Source organism: Pseudorasbora parva, chromosome 7, assembly GCF_024679245.1.
Source record: "Pseudorasbora parva isolate DD20220531a chromosome 7, ASM2467924v1, whole genome shotgun sequence".
NCBI classification, from domain to species: domain Eukaryota; kingdom Metazoa; phylum Chordata; class Actinopteri; order Cypriniformes; family Gobionidae; genus Pseudorasbora; species Pseudorasbora parva.
The window spans coordinates 9,540,702-9,563,920 of NC_090178.1; the positions used below are offsets into that span (position 1 = coordinate 9,540,702).

A 23,219-nucleotide genomic window follows, 5' to 3' on the forward strand; every position below is an offset into this window, starting at 1 on the left:
TGTTTTAATGTGTTTTGCTGTGAATAATGAGGGACATCTAGAGATGTCTTAAATTAAATTTGGATTGTGTTGCATTAAAATCGAATTCTCTCTGGATAAATGTTTTGCTCTAAGCCAGATAAATGTCATGCCTTTTCATTTTAAAGTTACTTTTAAATGTTAAAAACAATTTTTTTAGTCTATACTCTTTCTACAGTATGGAATTAAAGAGATGTTATATCATTTCATATTTTTTATAGAAGTGTAAATCAATCGATTCCACAGACTGAATTGCTTAGTACCGGTAGGATGCCGTTTCAGAGTTTGACCAGCAGATGGAGCACAATCATGTGTAGAAAGGAGCTGTTCACTCCTTTCAGTGCTGAAGTGTCTTAGAAATGTTCCCAGAATTATTCCGTCTACCTCCCCTACTTTTTTGCAAACATAAAATATAGACGCACGCAGAGTTGCAGACTGTATTTTTGGCACAAGCACTGATGCGTAGTATACAGTGGCCTCAAAAGGTATTTGAATACATAACCAGTCATTAGATACAAAATATCAAACCAAGTGGGATTTACTTAAAATAAAATATAGCACAAGCACACTTTCCAAGTGAAACAAAAAGAAGTTTGAAGGAGAAAAGAATGACAAAACGTGTTTGGACGCTTAGATGCAATTAATATTACATAAATTATATTACATTCCGATTATTTTAAACTCCGACTTAAAGGGAGAGTTCACCCAAACATGACATTTCTGTCATTAATTACTCACCCTCATGTCGTTCCAAACCCGTAAGACATTCGTTCTTCATTTGTAAAAAATATCTCTATTTGTATTCTAAAGAAGGTCTTACAGGTTGGGAACGACATGAGGGTGAGTAATTAATGACAGAAATTTCCTTTTTTTTTTTTTAATTTTCAAATAGATTTTGAGGCCACTGTACCAATCCCTCACTTTCTCTGACACGCTACACGTCTTCTCGAGCGTATGTTAACGCTGCCTGTGTCTCTGTGTCAATGACCTGCATGATAAGAGGTGACATGGGAGGACCAGCAGGGCTCAGTGGTCAGAGCTGGTCATTCATCTAACGGCCATCAGGAGGACACACACATCGCTGCTCAGACAGGTTTGACCTCTGACCTCTCTGATCTTGACCCTGTGTGCTCTTTCCTTTGAATCATTTAAACCTCTACATCTCTGTGCTGAATACAGTCAGGTGGAGTAAACGAGGAAGCTGGAAGTCAATCAGCCAGTCAATAAACTTGTTTGATACTTGTTGCACACAAAACGGACAGGATCTGAATAGATCTGTAATCGCCAGTCTGATTTCCAGGCTTTATAACCTACACGTATTTTCTGCAGGCTTCTTTGTACAGACGATCATAGACTGACACTTCTGTACACTCATTTTGATTCATTAGGTTTTTCCACACCAGTCAGTTATTTAAGTATTAATCAATAAATGGTACATTTAAAGGGTTAGTTCACCCAAAAAATGAAATTCATGTCATTAATAACTCACCCCAATGTATCCAATTGTATGCACACTATACTGTCCATGTCCAGAAAGGGCAAACAAAAATAGTTTTTGTTATTTTTAGACCAAAATGTATTTCTGATATTTGAAGAGATTCTAACTAACCAACTGATGTCTCATATGGACTACTTTGATTATGTTTTTATTCCCTTTCTGGACATGGACAGTATAGTGTGCATACACTTGGATATGCTCTCGGACTAGATATAAAATATCTTAAACTGTGTTCCGATGATGAACGGAGGTCTTACTGGTGTGGAACGACATTAGGGTGAGTCAATAATGACATCAAATTAATTTTTGGGTGAACTAACCCTTTAAACAACAACAAAAAAATCTGTCAGTCAGATAATCTCAGTCATTTCTGTCACTGATCATCTCATCCCCAATTAGTTATAAAATAATGTATAATTGTACCATAGATACATAAATCACAATAGCAACGTTCTTTTCTCAAAACTTAATTGAAGCCACAATGCGTAATTTTTCACCACTAGAGGTCAGTTATTTGAAACAAAAGCATAGCTTGATGAAGCCTTGATTTTGACTTATGCCACAGATGACAGCTTCTGCTTCCTCTGCTCATGAGTATGTGGGGTAATGCAGTGCTTTTTTTATCGTATGATACATTTGAGTTTGTTGAACGTTGTTATACACTGTAAAAAAAGGCAAATTTGTAACTTTTGCAGTACAATCGACTTGGATGTTTAAGTTATTTCAACTTAAATTAATGAGTTACATCTTGTATAACTAATAAAAAAAGTTTAACATTTCGTAACTTATTTTGATGAGTTAAAACAATGTAAAAACATATGTTGTCATAACTTATTGAACATATAATTTTTTACAGTGTAATGCTACTAATGTGCGTTCGCTCGGCAGCTACTATGAGACGCTTGTTGCACACTGCAGTGAGCTAGATTTAGGTTAGGCATGGTAAAACATGGTACTCACAGTAAATCAAGAAAACTAAATGGAAACAATAAGATTAACTGTGTTGAGCTATATAACATTTATTAGCTTTCTGTTCATTAATGTATCCAAGCAGTTAATGTATCCTCACCTGTCTAATAAAACACATAATATATTAAAGCGTTTTTGGTGTTTCCAAAATAAATCTGCAAAACAATGGTAACATAGGTATGATGTTATTGATAGGCGATGCATGGACACAGTCCGTGTCCTGGTTAAAATAGCTTATTTGTCTGATTTAAAGATTCTTGGAAACATTTGGGATAATGTAAGTGCACAAGTCAACAAAATATAACATTGTTCTAGTGGTTTTGGGATATTTTAAAGAGGTGATGAATTGAGAAATCAACTTTCCCTTGAGCCTTTGATATGTAAAAGTTCATTGTGATATAAGAATATCCTGTAAGTTTCGGAGCTGAAAACTTCCTTGTTAGTCAAAGAAAAGCTTTAATTGACACCAGGCCAAGCAAACGAGAGATCTCACTTGCAGGGCGTGCGCATGTGTATGTGCGCGGTTTGTGCTTGTATCCTCCGATCAGGCCGGCCAAGTAATAAAAAAAAACATTCCAATCAATCGTGGGTGGATGACAGATAAATCATTGTGTTTGTTTGATAATGAGAGGTTTTGCGAGCCCTTTGAGAGAATCATTTCAGTTGTTGCTTTCAAAACAATTCCTCACGTGTACTAAAAGGGGAGCAGTAGCTCATTTAAAATGCAAATCTTATCCAGTCTCAGCCGCGTGTGTTTACTTCCAAGTCAAAACCGAACGTTCAGGAGAGAGCCTCAAAACCAGTGTAGAAAATGGCCTATTACTTATTCATAATGATGTTTATAATGTAAAAAGCATACCAAGCATAGTCATATGTCGACCTCAGACAATAGTATAAAACATTTTAAAAGCTAGTTCTTGACATCTTTAATCCAAAATCTTACATATTGTGCCTTTAGAATGTCTTCAAATGTATAAAAACACACTTAAAAATACGTAAACACTGGTATGTGGGTTCACAAAGATCATCACCCCTAGTGGTCAACCATTGCATCCAAATTGTTAGGACGTAACAAAGCTTTGTATATTGAAATCACGTGACTTCACTGAAATCCCTGGTTAGAAACAAGATTCGCAAAAGTTTTTTTGATTGTTTTTTTGCGCACGCTCATCACTATAGGAGACATGCTCTCTTTATGTGGGTTTTTATTGTACATTGCACAATCAGACCTCATTCAAAAATAAAGAAATGCTTGTGATTTCAACAACATCTCGTTTTAACTACATGTGAGATGTTCACCTCCACTTTGTGCCCAACGCTGACGGAAATTATAGAGCTGCGTATGATAAATACAGCTTCAGATGTGTGAATCACTGTATTGAATGTTTTACTGCTCTAAACGCATAAGAGATGACAGGGAGACGAGCATCATCTGTGACACCTGAATAGCTTTCTGATTAGATGGTTGTGTGTGTGTGTGTGTGTGGGTGGGCTTAATAGGGTCCGTATCAGGTCCGGCTAATGAATGTCCCATCAGTGCAGTCGTCTGTGTATAATGGGATCATCTTGTGGGTGATTAATGCATGAGAAATGTGCTTGGGTACACAAGATCATGCACGATGGGTCGTTGCGTGATTAATGCTGCGGCGAATCAAAGCACAGCTCAAGAGAACAATGAAGAACTGAGGAAAACGAGCCGTATCAGCATATTTTGTTCTCAATGAAGAAGACGCAGATAAAGAATTTAAATATGGAGAGGAGGAGGCTGTCCAATTAGTGCAAAACAGTGTCCTAAGATGCCAGAGTCATTATATAAGACTCTAAACGGGCATTGAAGAAATGATCTAAAAGAGGACGCTGGGAGATCTGTGATCAGTGAGAATTAGGGCTAAACTGAAGGATAAGCAGGACACCTAGAGATGGGTGAATGGGTGATTGTCTGACTTGTCAGTTTGTGAGATCAGATAGTGTGTTTTTAGCTTAAGTATTTTTTTTAAGAGCGATGCATTAAGACATCGCTTAGGATAGTTAAGATTAGCTAACAATAAATGGGTGTTCAAACCAAAGACGATATACAAAGATTACTATGAATGAGGAAAAAAATGCTTTTTTTTTTAGCATTTAGAAACAAAATGTACGAGACAGTTGTCAGATTTCATTGGTGATTTCAAATATGAATTTTAATCATGCGATTGGTGAACAGCTTTGGAGAATTTGATGTTTTCACGTTCAGGACTGCTCTTGCATGTCTAAAAAAGCGTTTCAAAGTTGGCTGCCGAGTGCAATGGCGGGCCTTAAAGGGATAGTTCACCCCAAAATGAAAATTTGCCCATGATTTACTCACCCTCAAGCCATCCTAGGTGTATATGACATTATTTCAGACAAATATAATCAGAGTTATTCATTTTATTGTGGGATTTTTTAAAGCTTAGAAGAGCCATTATGGGATAATTTTCATTTCTGGGTGAAATTTCCCTTTAATAGGACAGCGATGTGCAGTCAGAGGTTGTTTAAGGTGAAATGAGGGACTTGGCAGCTGTTGATGATGTTGGTGTATCAAAGTTTAATTTGATAAAACTCATGGCCATTTAGTGATTTATGCATTATTCATGATGTGATGCATTATGCATTCCGGCGAATTAAATACAATACAAAGCCTGCAGAATGTTAATTTTTAGTGGCAAGAAAACATTTTTGGTCCGATTTTTTTTCTTTTTTCTTTTGTTCTTTTGAGTGTCAAAAGCTATTGCCTGTTTAGGTCAAGAGTGTCAGAGGAACTCAGTGGCCACCAACAATAAAATAGCTGTGTAGATGGGCTTTTGGCTTTTCAGTTTGGTATATTTCAGTTCAAAAGTTTGGTTTTGGTAAGATTCTTTTTTTTTTATTCTTTTTTTTAAGAAATCTCTTATGCTCACCATTGCTGCATTATTTGATAAAAAAAAAAAGTTAAATATATTCTTATGGTTTAAAGCTACACTGTGTAACTTTTTTAGTTTATTCTTAGCTAAACACATTTAGTTCTTTCAAAAATATGTGCTCATTAATGTATATTTACTTCTTTCACGTAATAAAGTATTCTCATAAGTTTATAATATGCCATTGAAAATACATACGGGTGAGGGGTTCGAATGCCAGTCGCCATGTTGCCCCTCCATCTTGAAAGTACATTAGCCAAAGAGGGACATACCCGTATATTCAAGCTTCGCCTTTCACGTTTTAACACTCGATGACACCGTGTCGAATGTGAAGAGGGGGATTGCCATGTTAATCTTGGACTAAATCGGCCACTGTAGGAGTTAAAACGAAATCAGAATTGAGAGGAACAGAAACTATTATTCACTGGATGGTCATTGACCTTTTCACCGCTAGATGGGGGAAAATATCGCACAGTGTAGCTTTAAAATGTATTTTCTATTTGAATATATTTTAAATTGTAAATTATTCCTGTGATGTAAAGCTGAATTTTCAGCATCATTACTCCAGTCTTCAGTGTCATATGATCCTTCAGAAATCATTCTAATGCTGATTTGCTGCTCAAGACACATTTCTTATTATTTTTAATGTTGAAAACGATTATGCTGCTTAATATTTTTGTGGAATCCGTGATTCAGCATTTATTTGAAATATAAAAATAAATGCTGACTAAATGCAACTTTTGCATTATAAAAGTATTTGCTGTCACTTTTGATCAATGTAATGCATCCTTGCTGAATAAAAATATGAATTTCTTACTGACCCACAACATTTTCAGTAAATGTGCACTACATTTACTGACAATTTATTTGTTATCATTTTTATAAAAGCACTAATGCACACAGTCATTTACTTTTTAAAGCACCACTTTAAACAAATGAACGATTGTCAGACTTGCAGTTGATATTTTTGGGCAGTAATTGGTTGTTGTTTTACTTAGATACTGTAGTAGCATATCTGTTTAGCATCTATGTGTCTTTAAAAACACACCTGATTGGTGTCAGGACCAGGGTGCAAATGATGCAGCAGGTTGTTTCTCTTCAGGGTTTGTGGAGACTGTCCTCGTCCTCTCTCTTCTATTCTCCTTTCTTTCCACAGGTCTTTTTTTAAACTCATTCCCTCTGCATGTTCTATTAACATTCCTCTAGTGTTTCAGGATTTGTTTTTAAGCAGGACTGGCTGCTCCTGGTGTTTTTCCTCTGAACTGTGATTTATTTTTATTTTCTCTTTGTATCATGGATCTTGAGACATGTGTTTGAGGTTTTATATGCTTGTCGTGTCTTGTATTTCCCTATTTTTTTTATTTTATGTTGTCGTTGTGTTGTTGGTGTTGTTGGTGATGTGTTCCCTCCCATGTGTTTTGGCCCCTGGTTTCTCGTCCCGTCTTTCTGCACACCTCCTCTCACACCCCTCTCCTCTGTGTCTGTCTGTCCATTTTTGTGATGTGACCCCCCAACCCCCCCTCCCAGAAGACACGGACTCCCCCAGTCAGACAAACTCAGGTCTGTCCTTTCTTCTGCTTTGCTTTTCTCATCTTCCTCCATGCCGTTTCCCAGCTCCTCTCTGTTTGTTGCACTCCTATTCATTAACCCTGCTGGAAAAGCCACAGCATTAAAGGATAAAAATGTATTGATTAAACATCTATCTAGACAATCTTAAGGCCCGTTCACACCAGGAGCGATAACTATAATGACAACTATATTAGCACCCACCAGTGAACGATATCATTCTGTTTATTCAAGCGTGTGCTGCAGTTCTGTCGTCTGCCATTTTAAATGCTCAAATCGCTTTGAAATCTGGTGGATTCTGATTGGCTCTCAATGTTTTTATTATTCATCAGATGAAAAAAATCTGCTATTCTTTTAAAATTAGAAAAGGTGTATAGTCCAAAAAGGTTTTACCTAGTCGCATTTCCTTTTCAAAAGCCAGTTGCGCTTGCACCATGGAGGATTCGCTATTTACATGGCGGAATATAGACACCCTCAACCTGACGAGTCAGTTTAAACGTGTGTATTGTCACGATTTGTTGAATAAGTAACCAGTTTCATTCATTATACTGCAGATAGGTAATTCTGATACATGCAATGACTATCCATAATGACATGTAGGCGTTTCAATAAGTATTTGAACAAAGAATCCAGAATTCTAGCTGATAGACAGGTGTTCAAATACTTAATTGCAGCTGTATCATACAAATAAATAGTTTATGAATAAAATAAAATCATACATTGTGATTTCTGGATTTTTGTTGTTGTTGATTATGTCTCTCACAGTGGACATGCACCTGCGTTGACAATTTCAGACCCCTCCATGATTTCTAAGTGGGAGAACTTTCTCGATAAAAACACTTGCGTTGCACCTGAAGTCGCACTGCGCCAGGTGTATGATAGGGCCCTATATCTTTATCTTTATAGTTATCGACCATAGGGTGAACGGGCCTTTAGAACACTAGAGTGGACGAGCTTGAAACCATCAGAAGATGTTTTTTTGTGGATATTCCAGCAGGTCAGGCTAAAATATGCTTTGCAATGTAATTAATAAACAATAAATATCAAGGTTGACCTCACAAAGAACAGGTCTTTTTTAAATAAACCCCAAAAAAACATGCAAGCATTATGCAATCTTTTAAGACATTTATCATTGTATAGAACCTTTTTGGCATAAAGTGTTCTTTAAAATTGAGTCAAGATTTCTATATAGAACCCCACTGAACCTTTATATACATATATGAGCATTTGTGAGATTCAGCCATTATCAATTTGGACTGCAATACACATATGAATCTACGGTAGTACAAGTATAAAAACTGTAGAGGAGTAAATGCTGGGATTCTGCTTGAAAAGCGAATATCATCTCTTGTAGTGGTTTGGTTGTCTTCACTGGCTTTTTATAAACATTACGGCTTTTCTGCGCTTTTTTTTTTGGAGCCTTTTATTCACCTGGTTCCAGAGTTACTTTCTGCCATGAAGCTCATGAGCTTCCTTACTAGCTCCAGTCATAATCATGTTTGATTATGATCATATGCATGGTTCTTATTTTCAAAATGGTGGCATTCTGTGAGTGACAAAACACTGTTTTCCAGCAGCTTTGGTTCTGGAATTATTTTCCCATTCATGTTCTCCATAGGGATAAAACAAAAATATGTTAAAAATGAAACGGGTACAATGTGTATCTTTGAGGCACTGAATCATTGATAATCACACACTGTTGAACGTTATAATTTTAAACAAGTGTGTTTTTTAATGATTTTGAATAGTAATTTCTTATGCTCACCTACACTGTAAATTTTTTTTTTGGTTTTTGTTGGTTTAATTTACAAAAGTAAGTAACCTGGTTGCCTTAAAATTTTGAGTTTATTTTAATTAAAAATTTGAGTTGATACAATGAAGGAAATTTGTTTAATAAATAGAAACTCAAAATATTATTGTATCTGAACCACATAAAAATTTGATAAATCATGAAAATAGCACTATTTGGCATGTTTCACTGCGTCATCAGAAATAAAACACACACAATAACCCAATATGTTTACAAAATCTTTTAATAATATTTTAATAAAGGTTGTCAAATCTCAAAAAATGTTCATTGTATTAACTCAAAATTTTAATTTCAATGAACTCAAAATTTTAAGGCAACCAGGTAACTTTTTTTCTAAATAATTTTTTACAGTGTAGTAACAGTAATGTTGTGCAATATTATGACAATTTAAAACTGTTTTGTATTTTAATTTATTTTAAAATGATATGATTTCTTTCAACATTATGCTGGTGCTTCTTCAGAAATCATTCTAATATGATTTGCTTGTTAAGAAACATTTCTTATGTTTTATAAGAAAAATAAGAAACAATTTTTATTATTATCAATGTTGAAAACAGGAAACTGTTTCTTCTTAGGACTTTTTGGTGAATAGAAAGTTTAAAAGAACAAGTTTAATTTTGTTGAAATTGAATGAATAAACATATTAAGTTCTTTAAAAAAAAAAAAAGTTTCGATTGGTAGTGTATGTAGACAAATGTGTTTGAATGTGTAGGGTGTCTGAGGGTGTGTTCACACTTGGCGTGTTTGGTTGGATTAAAACGAACCCTGGTGCGATTGCTCGGTTAGTGTGGTTCATCAAGTGTGAACGCTGCCATCCGAACCCCGCTGCGCACCAAACAAGCGGCAGACCGAGAACGCTGAAAAGATGGGTCTCAGGGTGTGTTCACATTTGTAGTTCGGTTCACCTGGTTTGTTTGGTCCAGACCAAAAAATAAAATAAAAATTATGTTAACAAACCAAAAACAGGACCGGAATCAACCCTAAAAAGGACAGATGGCTCAAGCATACCTGTTTTTAGTTCAGTCATATTCGCAACGTTTCCGGTCACCGTTCGGTACAGGCGTCAGCACCGCGTCTCACCGCAGCAGATCTTCGTTTGTGTGTGTGACGGAGGGATTCCTGCCGCTGTTTTGACTTGTCTTGATATGTCAGCTCATCATACGTACGCACATGGCCTTTTTTTTGTTCATTTGTTTTGTATTTTTAAGTTCAGTATTAAGAAATGACCATGTGAATCTGAAATAATTTTCACAGTAACATTTCATTTACTGGTGGATATTAGGGCTAATGTAATTATTCCCATGAATTTGGTTATTCAATGCTATTTTTTATGAATTTGAAATCACTGTATTATTGATTAGAAAATCTGGTTACACTTTTGTTTCTATGGTCCACTTTAGACATTTTACTAACTATAAGCAACTACATTTCAACTAACTCTCAGAGTATTAGTTAACTGCTTAATATTTGCTAGCACTCTATTTTACATTATACATTGTTCTATTGGCTAAAACTTTGCAACTTCATGTCAACAGTCTACTAACAATCTGCTAAAACTCCAATGAGAGTTAGTTGACATGTAGTTAGAAAGTTACTTATAGTTAATAGAATGTCTAGAGTGAACCATCGAAATAAAGTGTTACCTGCTGAGAAAAGGAATGGGATTTTGCACCTCCCGAACCCGACTGTTGTGTACATTTCTTGGTTATGGCTGGAGCTAATAAAGCTGGCTTCATGATGGCATAAGTACAGATATATCACATCATTGCTATTTTCATAAGGTGTTAATGTCAGTTTAGGTTTTATTTGCATCTACTTTCATCATCTTTTACTAGTGTACTTGTTTCTTTCCCATCTCCATTTAAAAAACTGTAAAGCAGTAGAGAAAATGAGGTGTGCTGTATGGTTTAGGCATTGCAGATATCTAAGCGTAAAAATCCCCTTCGTGTATAAGCTTCACCATAGTGCTGCTATTAAATCCAGTTAACCTGATGATTCTGAGAGCACTGTTCATTGGGTAATTTGCTGAACATGTTAATTACTTAACAGAACAATTGCTATTGGCAAGAGAAAATTGCTATTGACATTTACGGCACCTGCACTGACAAAGACAGATGTGGTATGCTTTACGCATCTCAGTGGCACAAACAAATTCAGTAATTTGCTCGTGTGAACAGGCTAGTTAAAGTTGTAGCTTGTCATCGTGCAACTGAAAAGGTCACAGTAGTTTATATGACTTCAAATTACGAATTGTGTATTTCATGTGATTTTCACCTGCCATACAACAAAACTAGTGAGGGAAAAAACATATTGGAACGCATACCGAAAGTATCATATAGACTTGATAGGCCAGCAAGCAATAGCACAGAACACCCTAGCAACTGTAAAGCAAAACACCATAGCAACCACTTACAATACCCTAGTGACCACATAACACACTAAAACACACGTGCCGTACCAGAGCCAAGGCAACCATCACAACCTGCTTTACTTAGAAACACTAATTTCTACAGTATTTCATTTTTCATGAGACTTTGTACATACACTATATTGATATCGTATGATTTGTTTTACTCATAACGAATGATACTTTTCCATTCAGATGCTTTGAAGTGTGCCTCGGGTTTGTGTGACACTTTTTAGGCAAATTTCAAGCTAAGCTACTCTCATACATATACTTATAAATAAGCATGCCTAAAATAGACAAGAGCTAACCTCTTGGTTATTAAATATAATACCTCTTTCTATAATATGAAAAATGTTTTATTTATATATTTTTTTCTGCTATGGGCTGCATCATTTACAGTATGTCAGTGTGTGTGTGTGAAGGCATTTACTAACAGCCACAATTTGGTAGTAAACAGACAGAATAAGTTCTCTCTTATGCTCAGATGGTGGTTAAAAGTGATCACTCAACGGTGTTGTTGAGGGTAATGATTTCTTTATTAAAGGCTTAGTTCACCCAAAATCATTTACTCATCCTTATGTTTTTCCTAACCTGTATTAGTTTCTTTCTTCTGTTGAACTAAAAAGACATTTTGAAGAATGTTGGTAACCAAATAGTTTCTGGACCCCTTTGATTTCCTTAGTAGGAGAAAAAAAATACTATGAAAATCAATGGCTACCGTCAAATGTCAGGTTACCAACATTCTTCAAAATATCTTCTTTTGTGTTCAACAGAAGAAAGAAACTCATACAGGTTTGGAACAACAATTGCGTGAGTAAATGACAGAATTTTAAATTGTTGGGTGAACTATCCGTTTAAAGCATTCTACATTATATATCATTATACTGTATACTACATTAAATACTAAGTGCAACATTACCATTGAACATTGAATGGGTCAAAAGATCTGTTCCCATCTAGCCTCACCAACATCACAAGGCACTTTTTCAACTCTTTCCAAACATGTAATCTCATTGACATCTGCTGTGATCCATAGGTGCAATGGATGTTGAGGAACGCACGCGGCAGATGAAACTGAAGATGAACAAGTATAAACAGGGAACAGGCTCGGACTCCAGACTGGAGCAGGACTATAACAAGGTAATATTAGTGGTCTACCGCTATTATCCATAATATTAAAAACAGTTCAAAATGTATTGCTTACATTATTGCGTATATACAGTTATGCTATAGTTAATATAGAAAAAGAAAAAAAAAACTATCCCCCCCCCCCCCCCCCCGATTTCTCACTTATTGTACTTGCACTCTCAATTGCCTACTGTTGTTCTGTCTGCTCTTTTTGTCAATTGCCTTTATTGTTTTTTGTTTATTGTAAAGTGTCCTTGAGCTCTGGAAAGGCGCTATATAAATAAAACGTATTATTATTATTATTATTATTATTATTATTATTAATATAGTTAAATGCTGCTGCTGCTGCTGTAGATCATTCAACAAGTTGCAGTCATACTAACTGAGACCTTCACAATGAAATTAATACTCCTGGCTGTATAAATAATGTAATATTTATTTAATAATAATAATAATGCTGATAATAATTGTAACATTCATTTTTATTATAACTCTATTAAATATATTCTCTCACTTTCAAAAACAATTTAAATGTTAATATAGATACGCTATTAATTATTTTAAAACATTTGCATGCTTTGATGTTATGGGGTCAAAATTGCATTTTTGTTTCGTTTTGTTTCATATCGTTTCGTTTTGTTTGGTAGAATGATCAAGCTGCTCTTTCACACCTGTAAATAGCATCAGTTTAGTTTCTACTTAAAGTTATTTTTTGATTAAAGCTAATTTTATCTTTTAGTGTAGGTTTTTATTTTGGCTGTATTATTAGTTGAACTAGGTCTCGGTAGAAAAAAACAAGCACTTTTCAGCCAATCAGATTGCTAGTCTGGACATAAATGATCATAGATTAAACATGGTGTGTGTTTATTTGACCCACTTCCAGCGGTTGTGGAATTTTTATGGACCTAGTCTTTTAAGTTTAGTATCTCTGCGCAGGATGTACATTTGTATATCTGCCGGCATTCAGCACCATATACGGCTATATCGCCTTCCCATTGTATCCTTTTAAGCATGTGGAATGTAAGGCATTGTGAAGGACTATAGAGCCTTGTGTGATAGGGTTGTGAGAAGGCGCCATTTAAAACATAATGCTTTTAATCATCACAGCAAGCCATGAGCACCTTATAAATATGTTAAATAAGACCCTATACAATACCTCTCCATGTCTGTCCAGGACAGAATACCCAGGAATACATTGGTATAAATGCAGTGCCATTTCTTCTTAATGATGCTTTGCGTCCTTTTTAGAGTATATTTGATAAAAAACAATAATTCCTTTTTCATTTATGTATTCAGCAGATGCTTTTATTCAAAGCAACCTGCAAAAATCCCAAACAATTCCTAGCACCTTTTCTTCCAGAGCATGCATGATAAATCGTAATAAAACTGCACGCGATTTGGCAAAGGCTGCGATTATTGCATGCTTAACTTCTCAGTGCAGCGCGGCTGTGATCTAGCCTGACGTGGTCATACTGAATTCTAGTCAGAATATGAGTCTGAAACTGCTCCATTGGGCTGTGATTATGGAGCGTGTTTCAACCGAACCAGGAAAGACATCAATTGGATAGACCAACAACCAATCAGAGCAACGAAGCGACGCATTGTCAAATTTCAAAAGAGCTCAACTGCACTGTGTTGCCAAGTCCGCGTTTTTTCCGCGGGTTCTTTTCTATGTCCGCGGGTTGAAGCGACTATTATGTGATATATAGACCCATGAGTGCGAATTTTAGCAGGCAACCTTGCCAAAATAACACAAATTTTACCCCCCAAACACCATTTTTCCCCTGGAGAACCCCCCGAGAAGCTATTAGGGCTAGTAGTTGGCAGGTTTTGTTGTAAAAACTTGGCAACCCTGTCTGCACACGCGCTGAAATAAGGCTGGAATACACGATCTTTGCCAGTGTTGTAAAATAATTTAATGATACACAGAGTACTTACCCAACATGATCATCATTTCTGAGAGAAATTGTGATGGTGAATGCATATTCAAACAAGCTCTCCGTTTAGGATTCGAACAAATATAATCCAAGTCCAAACCCATTTGATGACGTGGATGATTACGTTACTGTTTATCATCTGTCCGTCATCGTCTAAAGCCCGCCCTTGATGATTTCATTGGTCCGAACAATTTCTGTTCGGGGATAATTGCTCCTCTATGGAGCAAGGCCAGACCGAATTGCCCGACCTAAAAATTTTGTGGGCGGGGCTAAGTTCGGCTGGCATCCAGGCTAGCTGTGATCAGTAGTAAATGCTGCGCCATCTGCAAGCCAGAGGGCGCTCTCGAAGCAGGGGACTTCAAATATGTGCCACAGAAGTAAGTTAGCATGCGTAATTCATAGAAATCCCTATAAACATCATACTATCGATGAGTTGAATAAACCGATTGACACGCTGTGATTGATTAAACATGACTAAATGCTTCTCATGTTTGGAAAGATAGTTTCTTTTTTTAAAAACTCAAACTCACAGCATTTACTACTGATCACAGAGCCGTCCTGCACTGACAAACTGTGCATTAAAATATAATCGCAGCTTTTGCAATCTCATAAGTGCTATTTCATGTATATTGCGATTTATTGTACAACTCTAATTTCAACCCTACTTATTTGCCATTGGTCACTTAAAGCTACACTGTGTGATATTTTCCCCCATCTAGTGGTGAAAAGGTAAATTACCATCCCGTGAATAATAGTTTCTGTTCCTCTCAATTCTGATTTCGTTTTAACTCCTACGGTGACCAATTTAGTCCAAGATTAACATGGCAATCCCCCTCTTCACATTCGACACGGTGTCATCGAGTGTTAAAATGCGAAAGGCGAAGCTTTAATTTACGGGTATGTCCCTCTTTGGCTAATGTACTTTCAAGATGGAGGGGCAACATGGCGACTGGCATTCGAACCCCTCAGCCGTATGTATTTTCAATGGCATATTATAAACTTATGAGAATACTTTATTACTTGAAAGAAGTAAATATACATTAATGAGCACATATATTTTTGAAAGAACTAAGTGTTTTTTATAGTGCTGGGCAACGATTAAAATGTTTAATCATGATTAATCGCATGATTTCTGTATGCGCAGTAAGCGCAAATTTCAATAATCAAAATGAAAGTTGATCATTTTTGAGCATGAGGCTAATAGTCTAATCCGATTCAATGATGTATGCTAAACTATGCTAAAAGTGCTTCTGCCAGATACAGAGGTCGGCTGAATGGATTCAAAAACTGTAAAACTCAACTGTTTAACTTTAAGGGACTTGATTTTCAAAAAAAAATCTTTTTTCCTTCTTTTTTTTAAAAAGTGGAGTGTTCCTTTAAGAAGAGTTGTGTAACCTACTTTTAAGCACTTTTTAATTTAAAATATTTCTTTACATAAATATTATTTCCTACGTAAAAAAACCTATAATTTCTTTCATCTTCTAACCCAATTAATGACTCCACGCTTTCTATATATATATCATTGCACGAGGGAAGAAAGAAGAGTTGAGCACTTTTTATTTTAATAGCCTATGTCGCTTTACATCTTTTTTATGCTTAAAAACTATAATTCCGTTATTTTTCTGAGCCAACTAATCCGCGCTTCTAATAGGTTGCACGCACTTTTCTCGGAGATATAACATTTTGATTTTGCATATTGTTTTTTTAAACTGTCTTTCGTGTAGCCTAGTTCATTTGACCACTTTACACTATTTCATCAACATAGTTTTTTTAAGCCTATTCTGTTTTCTTGTACAAAATAAAATATTTTAAGTTAAATGCAGAGTAAGACGTATAAAAAAGACGAGAAGTGAAGATACATATTTGTGTATTCTGCCTGATACGGTATTTTCACAGACACCATCCTCCACATACACTACAGTAGCCTATTTAAAAGGGCATATATGCATCAGTTATATTCTCAATTAAATTTGCAGAGCAATCCCTGCTAAGTTTTTAGGTTAACTATAGAAAATACTACTATAGGATTAGTGTGTGTCACACTCGCAAGAAGGTCAGCCATCACGGCACAACCCTACTGTTCATTACGATGAACTTGAATGCACATTAAATGAAAGGCATTTAAGAGATTTTCCACACATTTTCCCCTGGCCTTTATTTGCTCATGCTGACCACACCCCCGGCCACTATCAGAGGCCCGGCGTTTAATTGACTACAGGCTTTTATTTGAGGAATTATGATAGTTTTGTTTTTTGTCTCAAGTGTTTTCTATTTGTTGTCTGTAAGCATCTAACTGCTTGTGTTGTGTTTGTTCTGCAGCGCTCAGGCAGGGATCCTCAGCGGGGAGAAAACCTCTCGGCCAAGTCTTCGGACAGTGATGTCAGCGACGTGTCCGCTGTGTCGAGAACCAGCAGTGCATCTCGATTCAGCAGCATGAGCTACATCTCTGTCCAATCAGAACGGCCGCGGGGCAGCCGGAAGATCAGGTGAGGCGGCCTCTTTTCCCTGTCAAACCTGCGCGGTATAGTTCAGCTGAGGAACGGTCTACAGAGTGTGCTCCTTAAGTTTGTTCTTTTAGGCCATGTACAAACTGCAACGTTTTGGGAGTGACAGCTGCATTTATTTGCAGGAGTGAATTCCTTCATTTCATGGCTGTAAACAAGAAACATGGGTGCCAATTATTTAGCTGTTACACTCTAAAAAATGTTGGGTTGTTTTAACCCAATGTTGGGTTTAACCCAATCGCAGGGTTAAAACAACCCAATTGATGGGTTAGTCCATATTTGACCCAACATTGGGTTGTTTTTTACCCAGTTTTTTAGAGTGTAGCTTTTTGATCAAACGAATGTTTGAGTCAGGAAACCTGTGTTATTTTAGTATACAATTTATATACAATTATTTTATTTATTATCTATATATTACTATATACTACTTTTTTTGTATTAGTAATTGGGTTAAGTGCTTTAAAAAAAAAAAAAAAAAAATAGATAAAAATGTATTGGGTGCTTATTTTTCAAAAACATCAAAGTGCAACAAGTAGTGGAGCTCGCACACATAATAGTAGAAGATTTTTTTTTAGAAAAAAAAGACTTTATTTAGAGACCAAAAGTAGAGACAAATAGTTTTCTGTTCACATTAATAGCAGTGTCGTAACAGACAATAGACAAATATTACATATACTATATTACCAGATTAAAGTAAACTCAAAAAGTTCATTAAAAACGCACATATCTTAATAGCGTAAAACTGTTTGTATACTAATATACAGACTGCACAAAAAAAATACAAACTACACATTTCTTTTTACAAAAGTGATGCAGAAACTATACAAAAGATTAAACAAAGAGATAGTACAATGATTTTATAATTATACAAAATGGAAGTATATAAATGCAACACTATCCAAAAACAACATCATAATATGATTATCGTGTGTATAAGGAATAAATCCAACAAAGACAATATAAAGGAAAATATCAAAAAAATCACAAAAAACAATAAGACGTGTATTTTTAAATCAACTTTTTGAGTTTATTTTATTGCATCTAATACTTTTTTTTTGGGGGGGGGGGGGGATCATATAAATAGAATTAGCTGTTGTCTCTTATGTTTTTGTATATTTCTATTTTCTGTAACTTTAATTTATCTTTAATTACCAAGGCCTAGGTTTTTTCATCTGATATAGTAAAAAAAACCAAAAAAACAATACTGCTGGAAATCATTTGACAGTTGTTAGTAAACCAGTGTCGACAGAGGCACCAAGTTTATGCATGTTTAGTCTCAGCCTCGACGCCATGTCACAGTCTGTTCACACACCGTCAAAATGCATATTGCACACATAACTGACAAGCACTGTTAAAAACCAAAAGTTTCTAGTCTGATTGACTAGGACATTTCTGATCAGTCCACCTGGAAAACATATTTACCAGGATTCTGCACATTTCAGAAATAAATTGAGAATGTCTTGTGTAGATTCCAGTTACATTCCTGAATTTGAATTTAAGAAAGTTGAATTAAATAAAACTGAACTTTAAAGTCATTTCTGTCTAGAACAGTAAAGTTTGTCAGCGAAGTTTAAAAAGCCTTAGAGTTTAAATGTTCATAAAATCATAATGTCGTGAAATAGGCAGTACTTTTTACTTTTAGACTTACTTGACTGATTGCTGGTGGACACTGCTGTGCAATTATTTGAGTGTGTTATCGTGGTGTCAATCGTTTCAGATAAAGCTGCCTCTTAGGCTTCCAAAAGCAAAACTAAGCTAGTTTATTCACTAGGCATGCATTTGGTTATAGAATGAGATTATCACTCCTATAAATACCTGCTGTGCACAGAACAGGATTAAACACTCAGAAGAGGAGTGATGATCTTTTTTAGCTGCAGTGTGTACATGGCCTGAGAGAAACAGCATCTCTGTAGACGATATCCATTATGTGGATCCGAGTACGTTCAAGGTTTGGTTTTGTTTAGCTGAGTTTGGCGCTTAACTCTGTGTCCACTGGCATGGAAGAAATCCAAATGATCCAAAACACATTCTTTGGGGGTGTCTGTAAAATGTACAGTCAGCAGGTTGTCTTTTTTGTGACTGTTTTCAAACTAACTGTGCATGACGGCAGTTTTATAATTGCAGACCTTCTGAATGCTTTGGTTTCATAGTTTCAATTTAATGTACAACACCCTTAGAAAACTTTGGTGGTTAGAAAGATATACATAATTAAAGGTGTTAGTTCTCTCAAAAAGGACAATTCTTTAAGTTACTCACCCTCATGTTGTTCCAAACCCTTAAGACGTTCGTCTTCAGAAGACAAATGATAATTTTTTACATCAAATCTAAGCAATTTCTATGCCTCCACTGACAGCTACACAACTACCATTTTGACACTTCAAAGTGTTCATAAAGAGATTGTTAAACTAATCCATATGAATTGAGCAGTTTAATCAAAATTTTCGACTCGTTCGCTTTTTATGATAAAAAGATTTAATTTTGACTTGTATTTACATATAAACATTCATCAACTCACACATCAGTTTTGGCAAACTGAAGCTCAAGCAAGTTTGGTTGACGTGCAAGAACCAATGAGGTTCATTCTCATGTTACGCATCACGTTTGAGCTTCCGCAAGAACCAATGAGGTTCATTCTTGTGTTGAGCATCCTATTTAAACTTCCTTAAAGGGTTAGTTCACCCAAAAATGAAATTGATGTCATTAATGACTCACCCTAATGTTGTTCCACACCCGTAACACCTCCGTTCATCTTCAAAACACAGTTTAAGATATTTTATATTTTAATCCCAGAGCATATCCAAGTGTATGCACACTATACTGTCCATGTCCAGAAAGCTAATAAAAACATCATCAAAGTAGTCCATATGTGACATCAGTTAGTTAATTAGAATCTCTTGAAGCATCGAAAATACATTTTGGTCCAAAAATAACAAAAACCACCATTTTATTCAGCATTAGTCTTCTTTTCCGCATTTGTTTTCAAACCTCAAATAAATATTCGAACGGCCATGAATCAGTGAATCGATCAATGATTCAGATCGCCAATGTCAGAAATGTGCTGAAATCACATGACATTGGCGATCAGAGAAGACTCGGAAGAGAAGACTGATGCTGAATAAAATTGTAGTTTTTGTTATTTTTTGGACCAAAATGTATTTTCGATGCTTTAAGAGATTCTAATTTTTTGGGTGAGCTAACCCTTTAATAACCAATGAGGTTTGTTCTAATGTGTCATACAGGTTCAGTTGAGCTTATGTTTATATTTGCTGTTTTTATATGTGAATAAAAGCATAAATTTAGGGGGGGGGGAAAGCGATCAAATATCTTCAGAAAATTTTGACTAAATCGCTCAATTCATATGGATTAGTTTCACAATCTTTAATGAACGTTTTGAAGCATCAAAGTGGTAGTAGTAGCGTAGCTGTCAATGGAGAGACGGAAAACTCTCAAATTTAATCAAAAGATCTTCATTTGTCTTTTGAAGTTTAATGAAAGTCAACTGTGGGTGACTAATTAATGACAGAATTTTCATTTTTAGGTGATCTATCTTTAAGTAAATTGATAAAAAAGTGACAGTTTTTTATTTCAAATGCTGTCATATTAAACATTTTATTCATCATAGAATGCTGAAAAAATGTGGTTTCCTCAAAAATATGAATGTATTCAACATTGATAATAATTACAAATGTTTCTTGAGCAGCAAGTCAGCATATTAGAATGATTTCTGAAAGAACATGTGACTCTGAAGACTGGAGTAATGATGCAGAAAATTCAGCTTTGCCATCACAGAAACATTTTAATTTTAAAATATATTAAATTAGTAAACAGTCATAGTTGTAATAATATTTCACGATATTACTGTTTTTATTGTCTTTGTGACAAAATAATTGCGGCATCAAGAAACTTAAAAAAAATTCAAACAAAGACCTCCAGCTTTTGAGTGCCGACATTTGGATAATCCTCTTGCTCTGTGCCAGTGAACACAAACGGTTTTACTGAAATGCTAGTAAATAATCACCAGCAACCTAGTGCACTCTCATATAACATGCAGGTGGTATATGTTTTATTTCTACAATGAAACACATTTTTGTTCTGTTTTATGTGCATACTGTCTGACTTCTGTTGTTTTTACTGTTTGCATTGCATTATGTTGTTGTGTTGTCATGCATCCTTTCTTTCTTTATGGTTTACATTCAGGTAGTGTTGACACCTATTTTCACTGTGCTTCATTTTTGTTCTGCATGCTGCTTGCACCTCTGCTTCTACTTCTGCTGGCCACGCCCACAGCAAGGGGCGGAGTCTCTCCAGGGAGGGGGAGGAGTTGGTTGGAGATGCGTTACAAGAGGAACATGAGGAGGGAGGGTTAGATGAGGACAGAACGAGGAAGAGAGGAGGGGGGAGGGCAGGAAAGCTGAAGAGACAGACAAATAGTGTAGACAGAGAGGAAGCAGAGCTGGAGGAGTCTGAAGAGGGCGTGGCCCAGAGGACGGTCTCAGAGACGGACCTCAGGTAAACTGTAGTCGCCATGGCATCCAACTGTATCTTATACCAATGGTTTTCAATCCCGCTTCTGGGTACCAATGCTGCATTCACGCAATGCCGTAATCAGTGTAATTTCGCAATGGCAACACGTGGTGTTCTACTCAGAGCTGTTCACGCCCTCGGACTGGGAATTAAACTGAAATGAAACTGTCACGTGGCTCATATAGGAGCTCTCAGAAAATTCACAGCTTGTTGTAAGTTGCCTAAGTTGTAATTACAAGCTCTTCGAGGACGTGAATGCCTTTTGCGAATTGAAGCCTCGTAATTATGGGAATCACGACATGGCGTGGACGCACCTCACCCGCTCTGCATATTTTGCATGTCTCCCTTATTTAACAAATCTGATTCAGATCATCAGCTCATTAAGTGAGAGCTCCTGGACTGAGGTCTGACATCGCCCCCCTATTCCCTCATTCACTATTCCCTACATTAGTCCACTAATATAGTCCACTTGAAGAAGTGTATGAAAACGAGTGATCCAGTAGTATAATGAAAACATTTATATTGAACTCTGTCATGGAAACACTCGTTATTGTGGGATTAAATGAGTGCAAACAATAACGTCCACTTTTGCTTTAGACACCACTACAAATGGCTGTCCCCTCAAATACTGGCCTATTTAAGGGTTTAGGGGGCGATTTAGAGTGTGTAAGACAAGACATACAAAATGTGCGGAGAGGTGGGTTCCCAGGACCAGGATTAAAAACCAGTCTTACTGTATACCATAGCTACAAATTAATGCATACAAACATACCACTTGTATTTTTCATTTATGCTTAAATTTTAAAGGTAGGGTAGGTAAGAATTGTTTAAAACACTTTTGTCCAAATTTGTTTAAACTTTTTTTATATGTCAATATATAATTAAAATGTAAGTACTCTGAAAAGGAGAGTATAAAAAGCGAGTGACTCTAGACTTTTTAATCTGCAATAAACACAGCTCATTATTTTCGTTCGGGAGGAAACAAGTGATTGGCTTGGGCGACTGTCACTCTCTCTCGCTACCATGGCGACCACCTCTTTCGCTACAGGATCTGCCCACATGTGCGCGCTCGTTTGATTTGAGGAATTCAAGCATAGATATGTATACGTAGATGGAAAATGTATGTGAAACAAACATTGACCCTTTGAAAGTGTTTCAATTCAAATAAATGTAAGAGTATTTAAATAAGAGAAACTGACATATTTCTGCTGTTCTATGTAAGCATGCCCTTCTGTCAGCCAGTCTGTTGTCTATTTTTGCTACACTGCTCGCGCTGAAATAAAGCCACGATGAATAGTTCTTGATTAACTTGACCCAATTAACATGAAAGAGAACCAATTTCACCATAAAATCATGTAGTGCAGTGTTCCGTGTGTTTCACAATCACCACATAACACCCAATGCTGTGAAATAAATAATAAAATAGCCTACACGAAAACACATCACTGCCAGAAGATTTTGCCCAAACTTCCAAAGCCTGTTTAAATGATTAAACTAAGCGTATTTTAACTTTAATGTTACATTTATCAAGTGAACAACGCATATAGCCTACAGCACATTATATCCATGTGGGTTTGGGAATGGGGCATTTGCAGCAGATATATGCTGCCCGTCATGAATCAAAGCACATCTCGGAGGAGAACATCGGCAAATGTGACAGAATGGACAATATTATAGTCTGAGAACCCAGAAGGGAGGAGGTGGAGTGAATGGACACAATGAGCTGTCTTTAAAACAGCTCATTTTCAGAGTACTTACATTTTAATGATGTATTGATATATAAAGAAAGTTTAAACAAATTTGGAAAAAAAAGTGTTTTTACTAATTCTTACCTACCCTACCTTTAAGAGGAGAACCATTTATAACATAGCTGAGTGTGTAGTTGGGAATAGGGAATTGGAGAGTTCTAGAGTTGGAAATTGGGTAATTGAGTCAAGGAGGCG

The 23,219-nt window shown here is 36.0% G+C and overlaps 1 protein-coding gene across 34 annotated transcripts in view; it reads left to right on the forward strand.

Moving 5' to 3' along the window:
• The window catches only part of rims2a (regulating synaptic membrane exocytosis 2a), a 307,760-nt gene that overhangs the window by 221,268 nt on the left and 63,273 nt on the right, over positions 1-23,219 (forward strand). For 25 of the 34 annotated variants that reach the window (XM_067448016.1, XM_067448023.1, XM_067448035.1 and 22 more), the window contains 3 exons: positions 6,928-6,960; positions 12,220-12,323; positions 16,568-16,734. In XM_067448016.1, the coding sequence (XP_067304117.1) occupies positions 6,928-6,960; positions 12,220-12,323; positions 16,568-16,734 (304 nt within the window). The remainder of the gene's footprint in view (positions 1-6,927; positions 6,961-12,219; positions 12,324-16,567; positions 16,735-23,219) is intronic. The other 9 variants (XM_067448022.1, XM_067448025.1, XM_067448037.1 and 6 more) reach the window with 2 other exon arrangements.